The sequence below is a fragment of the Anomaloglossus baeobatrachus genome, chromosome 1, assembly GCF_048569485.1.
Source record: "Anomaloglossus baeobatrachus isolate aAnoBae1 chromosome 1, aAnoBae1.hap1, whole genome shotgun sequence".
Lineage (NCBI taxonomy): Eukaryota > Metazoa > Chordata > Amphibia > Anura > Aromobatidae > Anomaloglossus > Anomaloglossus baeobatrachus.
This window is the reverse complement of record NC_134353.1, coordinates 659,187,122-659,204,629: the sequence shown is the minus strand read 5'-3', so window position 1 is coordinate 659,204,629 and position 17,508 is coordinate 659,187,122. Positions and strand designations below refer to the sequence as shown.

General features: G+C 50.3%; 1 protein-coding gene across 3 annotated transcripts in view; it reads left to right on the top strand.

Annotated features, from left to right (window-relative positions):
• Positions 1-17,508, top strand: part of EWSR1 (EWS RNA binding protein 1) — a 129,996-nt gene that overhangs the window by 5,701 nt on the left and 106,787 nt on the right. For all 3 annotated transcript variants that reach the window (XM_075319983.1, XM_075319982.1, XM_075319984.1), the window contains exons 2-4: positions 335-371; positions 477-528; positions 2,886-3,012. In XM_075319983.1, coding sequence (XP_075176098.1) covers positions 335-371; positions 477-528; positions 2,886-3,012 — 216 coding nt within the window. The remainder of the gene's footprint in view (positions 1-334; positions 372-476; positions 529-2,885; positions 3,013-17,508) is intronic.

The window sequence follows — 17,508 nt, the reverse complement described above, 5'->3', positions numbered from 1 at the left end:
TATGGCTCTCGGACGAAGGGGTATAGTAGTGATCACAAATATGAGGGTGGTCCGGGAGGAAATGGGGAAGGGTACACCTTAGGAACCGTATCCTCCAGCTAGATTAGTAGCCAGTGTAGTGAGCATGATGGATGAGGGCAGTTGTTTGTGATCATGCTGGTGAGGTTGTCATGTGTACCTCAGTTCTAACTTTCATGAACAATAAAACATGGTACAAGACTAGGTAGCTAAAGCTTAGCCAGAAGAGAGAATTAAATTAATTAAAAAAAAATATATATTAATCTGTCAAGACAGGTGTCTGTCTCTAATAGAGGTGTTGCTTTTTGTCTTGTAGATTATAGCACGTATAGCCAAGCTGGTGCTCAGCAGAGGTAAGCCATTTATTATCTTCTGTATGGGATTGGTATCAAAAAAAATTACAATTTGTATTTTGATTTTTTTTTTTTTTTTTTTTTTTTTTCCTTGTCCCCCTTTAGCTATGCTGCTTATACTGCCCAGCCAACTCAAGGATACGCACAGACTGCTCAGGTATCTGTTTTACTAGACTACATATTATATGAAAATAAACCCTCATTGATCAATCGTAGCACTATATAGGTCATAACTCGGCAAGAGCATTGAAACTAGGGTTGCCGTTTATCCAAAAATTCCTGGGCAGCCTATAAAAATGAAGATTATTTTTTTTTTTTTCCTTCTTCCATTGTTTGAGGAAGAAAGAGAAAAATGGTCTTATTTTAAGGAATCAAGAGGAGCTTGTAATTATCAATATTTTATGGAGAATGCTGCCAATGTGTTCATAGAAGTATTCTTGGCTATCAAGCTATCACTTTAAATCTGAATGATTTTTATAATGCTTTTTTTCAATGTGTCTGTAAAATAAAATTAAAAAAGTCATGATTTATTGATCAGTTGTCCACAAAATGGAGAAAATTAAGTTGGTGACCCTAATTAAAGTTCTTTAGTTTTGTTTTGTTTTTTAAAATACTTTCCATTAAGTATGATTGAGATAACAGACCTTGATGCTAGCAATGTACATAATTGCCAGTTGTCTGTAACCCTATTCCGGCATGCACTGTGCCACTGTCAGTTGCGCAGTTCGAAGTGCACCTGTGGAAGTGACATACACATCACCGAAGCGTCCGGGGAGTCCCCGATACTGTCCCTCACAATGCTCCGGCTTCCAGGTCCTCCCTACACACACGCACCTAAACACAGTGTACACACACACACACACACACACACACACACACACACACACACACACACACACACACACACACACACACACACACACACACACACACACACACACACACACACACGTGTCCCCAGCGCTGCTTTGGCTTCCAGCTCCTCAGTGGAGTGAATATCAGTGAGTATAATGAGCGGCGGTCAGGAGCAGGAGGTAGCACCGCTGGATACAGGTAAATATAGAAAATCTTCCATGTTATAGAATTACAGGCGGGAACTACACTTCCCAGCATGTCCATGTTATAGAATTACCCAAGTCAGCCTTTGGCCATGACTAAAGTTAAATAAGGTCACTCCAGTCTCCAGGGGCCTCCCCGCCCGCTGTCACACCGCTAAATACATAGCTATATAATTTCTTAATATGATAAACATAGATGAAAGATATATAGACACATATAGATCGAGGAGACATTATAGATAGAGATATACATAGTTTACTCGTACATACATATTTTCATCAATATACCTAATACATAGAAATAGAATATAATATTTCTATTGTGTTTCTGCTACGGTTATGTAAAAGTAAGCTGTTGTTGTTGACATGTTAATAAATTGTATCCTCTCAATTCCTTTGTGTTTTTGGTCCACTTTGGGAACGGACAATCACACACACATCAAACTGCACAAAGCAATGTACCACCTCCAATTGTCACAACAGCTTACAAGAGACCATATAGTGTAAACACATAGCACACAGGGGAGACACCACATAGTGAACACAGCTCAAGAAACACAACACCAGATACCAATATACAGCACACAACAAGGAAGAGACCGTGCACAGGGGTGGAAGGTCAAATGATGCAACACATACAATGCTTAAATGCAGAGGGATAACCTATAACGGATATATTGGAAAGTGGACAGTGGGACACATGTCCACTGCTCCTGTCAGCACCACTAAGCATAGACAGGTGTTCATTTCACCGCACTCCTGATGTTATAGCATCGGCCCTATTTCTAGTCTAATAAATAATCCTGGACAACCCATTTGGTTTTGTCACCAAATTTAGCAATATAAACTGTGCTTTATTAAGTAGATTGTAAAACTAATGAGGTTGTTGTACTTGGATTTACAGAGCCAGTGCTTCTAATACTAGTCTAGGGCATGTGTAGTATAGGCAGTCAGTCACAGAAGTGCTCATTGTGGGTTTTCTGCAATATGAGGCGGATGGCTGCATAGAACAACGCAGTGTATCTCCCTCATGTGGGCACTCTGGCTTCCTCTCTGTGCAGTGTTAGGAGTGCTACTCCTAGTGCTCCCAGTCTCTGCACACACCCAATTTACTACCAAAAAAACATGTGTGTGCCTCACCGGAGCAAGAAACCCAGCTGTTAGAGAAGCTATATCATTGGCAGCCCATAGGAGGAAAATGGGCAACATTGAAAATGAAGAATTATATATGGAAAGTTTGTTTTTTGAAGAACTGTTCCCTAGAAAGCATTTATGGTAACCACCCCCCCTTTTAATAATTTCAGTAGCATTTAAAAAAATAAAAACAAAATTGTGTATATGGACCAATGGAAAAACAAAATTCAAAGAATATACTAGTTTTACAAATTACTAAACTCCTATGAAGAGGCTAAGTTCTCTCTTTAGCTGTAGTAATTTTGTTTTGTGTTTTCCTCAGGCGAGCTATGGCCAGCAGAGTTATGGCACCTATGGACAACCAAGTGATTCCAGTTACACACAGGCGCAAACCACTGCTACATACGGCCAGTCAGCATATGCTACTGCTTATGGGCAACCTCCTGCTGGTAAGGATTCTCATATTGATCCCTGTTTTGTATGGCAAGAAAGTACTCAGCACTGTCAATGAAATTAAACGTGACTTTTAGAACAAAAATCCACAGGTACATTTGTCTGTGTTCCCTGACCTTCCTTAGGACGGTGATCTAAAGAATACAGTATGAAAACCCAACTTTTTAGCGGTATAGTACATGTCACTTTAGTTTTGTACCAGCAAAGTACATCAGAATACACTGTCCACAAAGCAAAGATTGGCTTCAAAGTATTTTATGTAAATGAATACGGCAGGCAAATCACCTTGTTCATAAAATGCATGAAGTTCTCTTCAGAGCTAATGATCTCTAAAGGCTTGCACTGCAAAGATTGACTACCGTGTTGTTTAATTGTACAGCATTGCTAAGTAGAACAGTGTAGACCAGGGGTGGGCAATTAATTTCCCCGAGGGGCCGAACCAATAGGCTGAAATTAAATCTGCTCAATATAACAATATTAATATTGAGCAGAATTAAGTATGAGCACTCACATAGCCCCTCTGTATACAGTGTGAGCCCCCGCATAACCCCTCTATATATAGTGTGAGCTTCCATATAAAAATTTAGCTCCCACAAATTTCCAGTGGATGTTCCTTTTTTCCTTCATTGCCCCCTATATACAGTATGAGCCCCCTCCATATACATGCAAACAGCACATACACATGAAAAAGCAAACAAAAAAAACCCCACACCACATACTCTACTCACTCCTGTTTCCTAGGAGCTGTGCTCCGGCCACTGGTGCACTGACTCTCTGCACAGCACATGCTGTTTGCTGTGTCTTACGCTGATTGGTGGAAGACAGAGCCAGCGGCCTCTCCTTTGCCATTGTGTTCACTTCTGTCTGCATCCTGGGAATGCAGATAATAGAGATCTGGCAGCAGCGGTGCGGAGGGCATGGTGCGGCCTGCGGTCCACTGTTTGTCTCTGTGTGTGCCAGGCTGGAACACCCACAGGGCCGGATGTGTCCCACGGCCCACACTTCACAAAGCCTTGGTGTAGACTATAGGGAACTGCAGACTTTTTGTGGCCCTTTGTATCACTCCTCTTTCCAGGATTTTGTGAGGATAACCCCTTTTTTTTTGAAAATGTATTCTGCATCTCACTTGGTCTCCTTTCTTTTGTGGTTGGCTCAGTAATCCTCCTATTTTACACTCACGTATTAGGACACAAGGACAACTTTTTCTTTATCGTTCCTATGGGAGACCCAGACCATGGGTGTTTAGCTTCTACCTCTGGAGGACACACAAAGTACTACACTTAAAAGTGTAGCTCCTCCCCCTGAGCTTATACACCCCCTGGTGAGCAGACCCAGTTTATCGCTTTGTGTTCAGGAGGCATACATCCACACATGCATTCTCATATGATTTTTTTTTTCCTTTTGGAACGAGATTGAAGAGTGGGGTCCACGTCTGGACCCCCGGCATGTCCCTTCTCACCCCACTGTGTCGGCGGTGTTGTAAGGTTGATTCTTAGGCTGGAGCCTTACATGCCGTGCTCCTTCACCATCCCTCCTGGGCTCTGGCTTGAAGTGGGAGCCAGCACAGTCTCCATGCTTGGCAGGAGACTGGTCTCCATCCGCAGCCCTTCAGAACCCTGCTGGAACGGAGCGCTCATCCCCAGGGACCTGGCCCTGCGTCTCAGAAGCTAAGTACCTGAGACGGTTATATTTCGGGGTCCCTGTACTTTATTGTTGGGGGAGAGTGTGCTTATTATGTTTACTGACATTTCCGGCGGGTTCTCTAGCTGTCGCCTGAGAACCGTGCCGATGGTGCCTGCGTGTCGGCCGCGCTGCTCAAATTTAGGCCCCGGCTTCGCCGGAGGCCTAGTTTCTGTTTCACTGCCCTCGCATGTCACTCATGCAGAGGGACAGGCTCGGCTCCTCCCGGCGGCCGTTCTGTACAGGGGAGGGACACTCCCCACTGCAGTGTGTGTCCCCTCCCCTGTAGGTCTCAATGGCCCTCCAGATCCCGCTCCTCAAGCAAGTCCCGCCCCCTCTCTTCGCTCCGGCGGCCATTTTTTTCAGCGTTCTCTCTGCGATCAGTCATTGCAGCGCTGGTTTGCAGCATCCCTGCTGAGGTGCTGTGCTTGGGGGTCCGGGCTTCGGGATCTGGAGGGCACACAACACCGCTCCAGCGGTCTGGTAAGCCACAACCGGTCTCCGGTTGTGGACCTCTGTATATACTCCCTGGGGGTCATTCTCTGGCAGAGCCCCCACTCCAGCAGCATGTCTCACACGAGGAGCAAGGCCCCAAAGCTTTATGCTGTATGCGCTGCATGTAAGCTCCTGCTGCCTGAACCGAGCACCTTTCCACATTGTGATGACTGCTCTACCTTGGCGGTGCCACTGCCTGGAGTCTCACCCCCAGGGGTCTCTCAGGCTGCTCCTGCTCCTGTGGCTGAACCCCCGGCTTGGGTAGAATCCTATTCTAGGTCTATCTCCCAGTCCTTTGCTGAGTCCATGGGACTTCTGTCCAGGACTCTGATGAATATGCATCAGCCCCCTTCACAGGGTGCCTCTGCTGCTAGGGGTCTCTCAGGACCGGAGCTCACAGAGGATTCATCATCAGGGCCCAGACCCCGTCCTCCTGAGAAGAGACGCAAGGTTCCCTCTCCCTCCTCCTCCCGTGGCTCTGATTCCAGAGCTGAGATCTGTCCGAAAGTGACTCAGATCTTAGTGACTTGATTGCTTCTATTAATTCTTTACTGGATCTCAATCCGCCAGTATCAGAGGAGCAACCCTCTCTGGCAGAAAAGCACCAGTTTACCTTGCCTAAGAAAGCAAAGAGTGTGTTCTTTAACCACTCCAGTTTCAGGCCGCTGTGACCAAACCCAGGGCCTGTCCTGACAAACTCTTCCCAAAGCGTGGTTCTGATGACAGTTTTCCCTTACCACCTGAGGTGGTCAAGGAGTGGGCTCATTCCCCAAAGGTAGACCCTCCGGTGTCTAGGCTCGCAGCCCGGACCGTTGTGTCGGTGGCTGATGGCACTTCCCTTAAGGATTCCACTGACCGCCAGATTGACCTTCTGGCCAAATCCGTGTATGAAGCGGCGGGGGCCGCGTTTTCTCCGACTTTTGCAGCAGTGTGGGCTCTCAAAGCCATCTCTGCTTCTCTAGAGGAGATGCATTCCCTCACCAGGGAATCTATGCCCGAAATGGATGCCTTAACTTCCCAAGCTTCGGCCTTTTCATCCTATGCCATGTCGGCCATGCTGGAGGCTTCTCACCGCACTGCGGTGGCTTCGGCTAATTCCCTCGCTATCCGCAGAATCTTGTGGCTTCGAGAGTGGAAGGCAGATGCTTCTTCAAAGAAGTACCTTGCTGGGCTCCCTTTTGCTGGGTCCCGGCTGTTCGGAGAACAGCTGGATGAAATTATTAAGGAAGCAACTGGCGGGAAGAGTACTTCCATGCCACAAACCTAAGCCAGGAAACCTGCCCAGGGTAGGAATCACTCGAGGTTTCGCTCCTTTCCTTCCTCCAACTGGTCGTCCTCTAAGCCCTCGGCCTCGTCCGCTAACTCAGCCAAGGACCAGAAATCCAACTGGCGCCCAAAAGCGCGTCCACAGAAGACCGCAGGAGCTGCTGCCACTAAGGCAGTCTCCTCGTGACTCTCTGCCCGCTCCAGCAACGTCCTTAGTCGGTGGCAGGCTCTCCCACTTTGGCGACGCTTGGTTTCAACACGTCTCCGATCAGTGGGTGAGAGATATCATCTCCCACGGCTACAGGATAGAATTCTCTTCCAGTCCGCCAAACAGATTTTTTTTCTCTCAACTCCTCCCTGCTCCAAGGCCGCCGCCTTCTCACAGGCCGTGGCAGCCTTGCAGGCCAATGGAGTAATTGGAACGGTTCCCGCTCGGGAACGGTTCAGAGGTTTCTACTCAAATCTCTTCCTAGTTCCCAAAAAGGACGGTACCTTCTGGCCCATCCTGGATCTCAAGCTTCTCAACAAGCATGTTCAGGTGCGGCACTTTCGCATGGAGTCTCTGAGATCAGTCATTGCCTCAATGACCCAAGGGGATTTCTTGGCGTCCATCGACATCAGAGATGCCTATCTGCATGTGCCAATTGCAGTTTCACACCAGCGTTGGCTACGTTTTGCAATCGGAGAAGATCATTTCCAATTTGTGGCTCTCCCCTTCGGGTTGGCCACAGCCCCTCGGGTATTCACCAAGGTCATGGCAGCAGTGATTGCGGTTCTGCACCTACAGGGGTTGGCAGTGATTCCTTACCTGGACGACCTTCTAGTCAAGGCTTAATCCAGCGCAGACTGTCAGCGGAGTGTCTCGCTCACTCTCGCCACTCTAGCCCAATTCGGGTAGCTTGTCAATCTGCCCGAATCCACTCTGACTCCGACCGAGTCTCACGTACCTAGGGATGCAGTTCGAGACTTTGCCGGCACTTGTGAAGTTGCCCTTAGTCAAACAGCAGTCCCTCCAACTGGCGGTGCGCTCTCTGCTGAGGCCCCGCCGTTATACCCTCAGGCGTCTGATGCAGGTGCTGGGTCAAATGGTGGCGTCAATGGAGGCTGTTCCCTTTGCCCAGTTCCATCTGCGTCCCCTGCAGCTGGACATTCTCCGCTGTTGGAACAAGCGGCCTTCCTCCTTACACAGGTTAGTGGCTCTGTCACCACAAACCAGGAGCTCTCTTCAGTGGTGGCTTCGGCCTCTCTCCCTGTCCCAGGGACACTCCTTCCTGGCCCCGTCCTGGGTGATTCTCACCACGGATGCCAGTCTATCCGGCTGGGGAGCGGTAGGTCTCCACCACAGAGAGCAGGGCACTTGGACTCCGTCCGAGTCAGCCCTTCCAATCAATGTGCTGAAAACCAGAGCCGTGCTTCTAGCTTTTCACCACCTGTTGGCGGGCAGGCACATTCGAGTCCAGTCAGACAACGCGACAGCGGTTGCCTACATCAATCACCAAGGTGGGACACGCAGCCGCCTAGCAATGTTGGAGGTACAACGCATCCTTCAATGGACGGAGGACTCCAAGTCCACCATATCCGCAGTCCACATCCCAGGCGTGGAAAACTGGGAGGCAGATTATCTCAGCCGTCAAACCGTGGACGGTGGCGAGTGGTCCCTGTACCCGGCAGTGTTCCAGTCAATCTGTCGCAAATGGGGCACCCCGGACGTGGACCTAATGGCATCCCGTCACAACAACAAGGTTCCCGTTTACGTGGCTCGCTCCCACGACCCTCAGGCATTTGCCTCGGACGCACTGGTTCAGGACTGGTCCCAGTTTCGTCTGTCCTACGTGTTTCCCCCTCTAGCTCTCTTGCCCAGAGTTCTGCGCAAGATCAGAATGGAGGGCTGTCGAGTCATCCTCATTGCACCGGACTGGCCCAGGCGAGCTTGGTATCCAGACCTGCTCCATCTGTCCGTAGAGGTGCCGTGGCATCTCCCGGACCGTCCAGACCTACTCTCACAAGGTCCGTTCTTCCGCCTGAATTCTACGGCTCTCAAATTGACGGCGTGGCTCTTGAGTCCTGGCTCTTGACGGCTTCTGGTATTCCTCCTGAAGTCATCTCCACTATGACTCGGGCCCGTAAGTCTTCCTCCGCTAAGATCCATCACAGGACTTGGAAAATTTTCCTGTCATGGTGTCGCTCTACTGACCATCCTCTTGGCCATTCTCCTTGCCGATCCTTCTGTCTGTTCTACAGTCTGGTCTGCAGCTAGGACTGTCCCTCAACTCTCTCAAGGGACAAGTCTCAGCTCTGTCAGTACTGTTCCAGCGGCGTCTCGCTCGGCTGGCTCAGGTCCGCACCTTCCTGCAGGGCGCGTCTCACATCATTCCGCCTTACCGGCGGCCCTTGGATCCCTGGGACCTCAATTTGGTTCTCACTGTTTTGCAGAAACCCCCCTTTGAGCCTCTTAGGGAGGTCTCTTTGCATCGTCTTTCTCAGTAAGTGGCTTTTCTGGTGGCCATAACTTCCCTCAGGAGAGTCTCTGATTTGGCTGCGCTCTCCTCGGAGTCACCTTTTTTGTTTTTTCATCAAGACAAGGTGGTTCTCCGTCCGACTCCGGACTTTCTTCCTAAGGTGGTCTCCCCTTTCCACCTTAACCAGGACATTACCCTGCCTTCCTTTTCTCCGGCTCCTGTTCATCGCTTTGAAAAAGCGCTGCATACTCTGGATCTGGTGCGGGCGCTCCGGATCTATGTGTCTCGCACCGCTTCTATTAGGCGGTGCACTTCTCTTTGTCCTAACCACAGGTCGGCGCAAGGGTCTCTCTGCTTCTAAGCAGACCTTAGCCCGTTGGATCAGATCGACCATTTCGGACGCCTACCAGAGTTCTCAGGTGCCTCCCCCACCGGGGATCAAGGCACATTCGACCAGAGCTGTTGGTGCCTCTTGGGCTTTCAGGCACCAGGCTACGGCTCAACAAGTCTGTCAGGCTGCCACTTGGACTAGCCTGCATACCTTTTCGAAGCACTACCAAGTGCATGCTCATGCTTCGGCAGATGCGAGCTTGGGCAGACGCATCCTTCAGGTGGCTGTCACCCATTTGTGAAGTTAGGTTTTGCCTACTTCTTACTTTGTTCAGTTTATTTCCCACCCAGGGACTGCTTTGGAACGTCCCATGGTCTGGGTCTCCCAAAGGAACGATAAAGAAAGATAATTTTGTTTACTTACCGTAAATTCTTTTTCTTATAGTTCCGTAATGGGAGACCCAGCACCCTCCCTGTTGCCTGTTGGCAGTTTCTTGTTCCGCGTGTTTTCACCGGCTGTTGTCGTGGACAGTCTCCGGTTGTTCCGGTTTTTGCTCTCTACTTGTGGGTGGCTATTCTCCTTCAGCTTTTGCACTAAACTGGCTAGATCTGGTTCTCCAGGGGGTGTATAAGCTCAGGGGGAGGAGCTACACTTTTAAGTGTAGTACTTTGTGTGTCCTCCAGAGGTAGAAGCTATACACCCATGGTCTGGGTCTCCCAATACGGAACTATAAGAAAAAGAATTTACGGTAAGTAAACAAAATTCTTTTTTTTTTTTTTTTTTACTGACCAAGGGGTTACTGCCAGAAATTTGTTGTTGCCCCCCCCCCCTTCGGTATAGAGATCAAATTTACCGTCTCTCCTGATTTACATTGATGTCCAAAAAAGTATGTACTCTAAGTAACATCATAAACCATAATTCAAGCCAAATGATATTCAAATAGTCATAGAAATCAGTGAGGGAATCCAACCTGCTGTCCCAAATGCAAAAAAAAAAAAAATCTATTTCTGTGCCAACACATGGCAAGTGTATGGGGGGAAAAAAAAAGGTCATTAGCGAAGATGAAATGTTCCTTTTAAAGGATATATTGCAGTTGGCATTTGGGGGTGGTATGTTAGATCCCAGTTATGTGTTTATCAATCGTGTCCTAAAGCACAGTCCTCTTTCTTAATCGTTCCTTATGGGAGACCCAGACCATGGGTGTATAGCTTCTGCCTCCGGAGGACACACAAAGTACTACACGAAAAAGTGTAGCTCCTCCCTCCGAGCATATACACCCCCTGGATGACCACATCTAGCCAGTTCAATGCTTTGTGTTCAGGAGGTCACACACACATGCATTCTCATCTGATTTTTGATTTCAAAGAGTTGGAAGAAAAGCGGGTCCAAGCTGGACCCCCGGCATGTCCCTTCTCACCCCACTGTCGGCGGTGCTGTTAAGGTTGATTTACAAGGCTGGAGCCTTAAATGCCGCGCTCCTTCACCATCCCTCGGGCTTTGGCTTGAAGTGGGAGCCATCACGGTTCTCTCTGCTTTGCAGGAGACCGGTCTCCATCCGCAGCCCTTTCAGGACCCTGCCGGACGGAGCGCTCACCCCTCAGGGACCTGGCCCTGCGTCTCATAAGCTAAGTATTGAGACGTTATTGAAGGGTCCCTTGTGCATTTATTGTGGGGAGAGTGTGTTATGTCACTGTGCTGTGATTTCCGGCCGGTTCTCTGGTTTTCTCCTGAGAACCGCGCCGAGGGTGCCTGCTCGTCGGCCGCATGAGAAAATTTAGACCCCGGCTTCGGCTGCGGCCTAGTTTCGTTTTCACTGCCCCTGCATGTCAGTCATGCAGAGGGACAGTGCGGCGCCGCCCACCGGCCGTTTAGCACAGGGGAGGACACTCCTCTCTGAGGAGATGTTTCCCTCCCCTGTATATCCCCTTGGCCCTCCGGTTCCCGCTCTTGGACTAAACCCCGCCCCCCCTCCTCACTCCGGCGCCATTTTATCAGCGTTTACACACTGATCGGCGCTGGCTGCTGCAGCTCTGCATCTGTCTGGGGGTCCAAGCTGTGGAATCCGGAGGGCACACAAAACGGTCTGGTAAGCCACAACCTCTGGTTGTGGGCTTTATTATACACTCTCTGGGGGTCATTCTGAAGGAGTGTGTTCTTTACTGCAGAGCCTCCACCTCAGCAGCATGTCTCTCACTAGGAGCAAGGCTTTACTCTATATGCATTGCATGTCAGCTCATACTGCCTGAACCGAGCACATATCCACATTGTGATGCCTGCTCTAACATGGTGGTGCCTCAGCCTGGAGTCTCCCCAGTGGTCCCTCCAGCTGCTCCAGCCCCGGTGGCTGAACCCCCGGCTTGGGTAGCATCGTTTTCTAAAGCTATCTCCCAGTCCTTTGCCGACTCCATGGGACAGCTGTCCCGGACTCTGCTGACCATGCATCAGCCCCCTTCTCAGGGCGCCTCTGCTGCTCCGACTCGCTCTGCAGAGCTCACAGAGGATTTTTCATCTGTTCCCGGACCCAGTCCTCCTAAACGGAGACGCAGGGACTCTTCTCCTTCCTCGTCCCACGGCTCTGATTCACGAGCTGAATTGCAGGGCGAGGAGGATGCCTTTACTGTGGACTCGGACGCTACCTCTATGTACCCCATTGATTTATCTGAAGGGGATGCGGATGTTAGTGACTTGATTGCGTCCATTAATTCCGTACTGGACCTCAATCCACCAGTGTCAGAGGAACAAGCCTCTCTGGTAGAAAAACACCAGTTTACCTCACCTAAGAGAGCAAGGAGTATGTTTTTTAACCACTCCAGTTTTCAGGCCACTGTGACCAAGCCCAGGGCCTGTCCTGACAAACTCTTCCCAAAGCGTAGTTCTGATGAACGTTTTCCCTTTCCACCAGAGGTAGATCCTCCGGTGTCTAGAATCTCAGCCCGCCCAGTTGTATCTGTGGCCGATGGCACCTCACTTAAGGATCCCACTGACCGCCAGGTTGACCTTCTGGCCAAATCTGTATATGAGGCGGCAGGGCCCTCGTTCTCCCCGTCTTTTGCAGCGGTGTGGGCTTTTAAGGCCGTCTCTGCTTCTCTGGAGGAGATGCATTCCCTCACCAGGGACTCTATGCCCGAAATGGTTGCCTTAACTTCCCAGGCTTCGGCTTTTTCATCCTATGCCATGTCTGCCATTCTGGAGGCTTCTCACCGCACGGCGGTGGCTTCCGCTAATTCCCTCGCGATCCGCAGGATCTTGTGGCTTCGAGAGTGGAAAGCAGACGCTTCTTCTAAGAAGTACCTTGCTGGGCTCCCCTTTGCTGGGTCCCGGCTGTTCGGTGAACAACTGGATGAAATAATTAAGGAAGCTACTGGCGGGAAGAGTACTTCCTTGCCACAAACTAAAACCAGGAAACCTGTCCAGGGCAGGAACCAGTCGAGGTTTAGTTCCTTTCGTTCCTCTAACTGGTCATCCTCTAAGCCCTCAGCCTCGTCCACTAACTCAGCCAAGGATCGAAAACCCAGCTGGCGCACGAAGCCGCGTCCTCAGAAGAGCGGAGGAGCTGCTGCCATTAAGGCAGCCTCCTCTTGACTATCTGGCTGCGCCAGCAACGTCTTTGGTCGGTGGCAGGCTCTTCCACTTTGGCGACGTGTGGTTCCAACACGTCTCCGATCAGTGGGTGCGGGATATCATCTCCCACGGCTACAGGATAGAATTTTCTTCCAGCCCGCCAAACAGATTTTTTTCTGTCCACTCCCCCCTGCTCCAAAGCCGCCGCCTTCTCTCAGGCCGTGGCTTCCCTGCAGGCCAACGGAGTAATTGTACCGGTTCCCGCCCGGGAACGGTTCAGAGGTTTCTACTCAAACTTCTTCTTAGTCCCCAAGAAGGACGGTTCCTTCCGGCCCATCCTGGATCTCAAGCTTCTCAACAAGCATGTTCAGGTGCGGCACTTTCGCATGGAATCTCTGCGATCGGTCATTGCCTCAATGACCCAGGGAGATTTTCTAGCATCCATCGACATCAGAGATGCCTATCTGCATGTGCCAATTGCAGTTTCACACCAGCGTTGGCTACGTTTTGCAATCGGAGAGGAACATTTCCAATTCGTGGCTCTCCCCTTCGGGTTAGCCACGGCCCCTCGTGTATTCACCAAGGTCATGGCAGCAGTGGTTGCGGTTCTGCACCTCCAGGGGTTGGCAGTGATTCCTTACCTGGACGACCTTCTAGTCAAGGCTTCATCCAGTGCAGACTGTCAGCGGAGTGTCTCGCTCACTCTCGCCACGCTTGTTCAATTCGGGTGGCTTGTCAATCTGCCCAAGTCCACTCTGACCCCCGACCCAGGAACTTGCGTACCTAGGGATGCAATTCGAGACTCTGCCGGCACTTGTGAAGCTGCCCTTAGTCAAACAGCAGTCCCTTCATCTGGCGGTACGCTCTCTGCTGAGGCCCCGCCGTCATTCCATCAGGCACCTCATGCAGGTGCTGGGTCAGATGGTGGCGTCAATGGAAGCGGTTCCCTTTGCCCAGTTCCATCTGCGTCCCCTGCAGCTGGACATCCTCCGCTGTTGGGACAAGCGGACCTCTTCCTTGCACAGGCTAGTGGCTCTGTCGCCACAGACCAGGAGCTCTCTTCAGTGGTGGCTTCGGCCCCTCTCTCTGTCCCAGGGACGCTCCTTTCTGGCCCCGTCCTGGGTGATTCTCACCACGGACTCCAGTCTATCCGGCTGGGGAGCAGTGTTTCTCCACCACAGAGCACAGGGCACTTGGACTCCGTCCGAATCTGCCCTCTCGATCAATGTGCTGGAAATCAGAGCTGTGCTCCTAGCTCTCGTAGCCTTTCACCACCTGTTGGCGGGCAAGCACATTCGAGTCCAGTCAGACAACGCGACAGCAGTTGCTACATCAATCACCAAGGCGGGACACGCAGCCGCCTGGCAATGTTGGAAGTTCAACGTATCCTTCAGTGGACGGAGGACTCAAAGTCCACCATATCCGCAGTCCACATCCCAGGCGTAGAAAACTGGGAGGCAGATTATCTCAGCCGTCAAACCGTGGACAGCGGCGAGTGGGCCCTGCATCCGGCAGTGTTCCGGTCAATCTGCCGCAAGTGGGGCACTCCGGAAGTGGATCTAATGGCATCCTGGCACAACAACAAGGTCCCGGTTTACGTGGCTCGCTCCCACGATCCTCAGGCTTTGGCGGCGGACGCGCTGGTTCAGGATTGGTCCCAGTTCCGTCTGGCCTACGTGTTTCCCCCTCTAGCACTCCCAGAGTCCTGCGCAAGATCAGAATGGAGGGCCGTCGGGTCATAATCATTGCTCCAGACTGGCCCAGGTGAGCTTGGTACCCAGACCTGCTCCGTCTGTCCGTAGAGGTGCCGTGGCATCTCCCGGACAGCCCAGACCTTCTCTCACAAGGTCCGTTTTTCCGCCAGAATTCTGCGGCTCTCAGATTAACGGCGTGGCTCTTGAGTCCTGGATCCTGACGGCTTCAGGCATTCCTTCCGAGGTCATCTCCACTATGACTCAGGCTCGGAAGTCTTCCTCGGCCAGGATTTACCACAGGACTTGGAGAATTTTCCTGTCCTGGTGTCGCTCTTCCGGCCATGCTCCTTGGCCGTTTTCCTTGCCGACCATCCTGTCCTTTCTACAGTCCGGTCTGCAGCTAGGACTATCCCTCAATTCCCTCAAGGGACAGGTCTCTGCTCTGTCAGTGTTGTTCCAGCGGCGTATCGCCCGACTGGCCCAGGTGCGCACCTTCATGCAGGGCGCATCTCACATCATTCCGCCTTACCGGCGGCCTCTGGATCCCTGGGACCTCAACCTGGTCCTCACTGCCTTACAGAAACCCTCCTTTGAGCCTCTTAGGGAGGTTTTTGTTTCGTCTTTCACAGAAAGTGGTCTTTCTGGTGGCCATAACTTCTCTCAGGAGAGTCTCTGATTTGGCTGCGCTCTCTTCGGAGTCACCCTTTTTGGTTTTTCACCAAGACAAGGTGGTTCTCCGTCCGACTCTGGACTTTCTCCCTAAGGTGGTGTCTCCTTTCCACCTTAACCAGGACATTTCATTGCCTTCCCTTTGTCCGGCCCCTGTGCATCGCTTTGAGAAAGCGTTGCATACTTTAGATTTGGTGCGAGCGCTCCGGATCTGTGTGTCACGCACCGCTGCCCTTAGGCGGTGCACCTCTCTTTTTGTGCTGACACAGGTCAGCGCAAGGGTCTCTCGGCTTCTAAACCGACCCTAGCTCGTTGGATTAGGTCGACCAGAGCTGTCGGTGCCTCTTGGGCTTTCAGGCACCAGGCTACGGCTCAGCAGGTCTGTCAGGCTGCCACTTGGTCTAGTCTGCACACCTTTTCGAAGCACTACCAAGTGCATGCTCATGCTTCGGCAGATGCATCCTTCAGGCGGCTGTCGCCCATTTGTGAAGTTAGGCTTTGCCTACTTCTCAGTTTCTATTTATTTCCCACCCATGGACTGCTTTGAGACGTCCCATGGTCTGGGTCTCCCATAAGGAATGATGAAGAAAGAGAATTTTGTTTACTTACCGTAAATTCTTTTTCTTATAGTTCCGACATTGGAGACCCAGCACCCTCCCTGTTGCCTGTTGGCAGTTCTTGTTCCGTGTGTTTTCACCGGCTGTTGTTGTAGACAGAGGTTCCGGTTATTCCGGGTTTTACTCTCTACTTGTGGGTGGATGTCCTCCTTCAGCTTTTGCACTAAACTGGCTAGATGTGGTCATCCAGGGGGTGTATATGCTCGGAGGGAGGAGCCACACTTTTTAGTGTAGTACTATGTGTGTCCTCCGGAGGCAGAAGCTATACACCCATGGTCTGGGTCTCCCATGTCGGAACTATAAGAAAAAGAATTTACGGTAAGTAAACAAAATTCTCTTTTTTAGACCAGGGGTGGGGAACATGTTTTTCTGCTGAGGAACATTTGAATATTTTAACCTCATTTGCTGGTCATACAAAATTATCAACTTGAAAATGATCCTGAGATAATTTGTCAAACTCCTCCCCCACCAATGTGACACTTTCCGGCTCACACTGCTCCACGTGACCCTGACTTGGCTTTCACAGTGTAAGCCTATGGTGCATCAGAACGAGGCGTGCTTCTCTAAGTGGGATAATAAAGGGATGGAGAAATGCTGAATTAATTAATGATGCATCATTGCATAATGGGGAGATTTCCTCTGTAACCTTCTTCTTTTTCACTATATCCCACGGTTTGTGATCACTATACGGTCAAGATGCATTCTTAAACAGATATTCGCATTAGTGTTTCATTCTCATTGCATATGACTGCATTATGTTTATTGCCATAATTTAATTTTAGATGGGTGAGAAGTGTCTGTTTGCTGAGGCATCATGGCCTCTGTTCATTCTCACTACAGAATAGTGGTTGGGAATTTGAGACACACTTGAGCATGTGTTGCTATGCCATTAAGTCTGTAGGGAAGTCAGAAATTATTTTCCAATTATTAGTGGGGCCTCCAGCAGGCAGACATCTGTCACATATCCCTATTAAACCTTGCTTGCTGTAATAGATGGGTAAAAGGAACCTATCAATAGGTTCATGCTGTCTGAGCCGTGGCTGAGGCTCTTCATAATTTTAAAGCTGACCAGGGACTATAGGGATAGAATTCACTACTATGTTGCTGTCCCTTGCTGACTTCTCTCTCTGCTAGTTAATTGAGAAGTGTGTACATGTTGCTTTGTATATGGGTAGAGACTTGTCTTTCAACTGGGGCAGGAAGTAGCTGCAGATGGGCTGATGCCTGGTCATTGGTCCAGACAGCACAGATCTGATTTACAGGTTTACAGAGACCCCCTTAAATTTTAAGGCCCTGTGCGCACTAGAAAATGGAATTTTTCTAAGAAAATTCCGCAGGCTCTTAAAGATTTCCGCACCTGCAGGAAAAAAAACGCAAAAAAATCTGCACCGAAATCCGCATGTGGATTTGGTGCGGAATAGCCGCAGGTTGTTCCCTGCGGGATTTCACAGTTCTCCCCGCTGCTGCTGTCCTTGGTGCTAAAGTCTCCGGGCCGTGCTTTTGTCCCGCGCAGCTGCCTCCGACACTCTGCTGTTTGCGGGTCAGCTGTGCACTACATAACTGCATATAAATGAGCCAACCTGGAAGCAGGAGAGCAGTGTCCGGAGGCAGCCTCGCTGGAGAAAGTGATGTTATACTATCAGCGGTGACTTCACTTCAGTCAGCTGATGTGCAGTGACCGCTGGAGTCCTCCACCTGTCACTGCAAAGCACATCAGTAA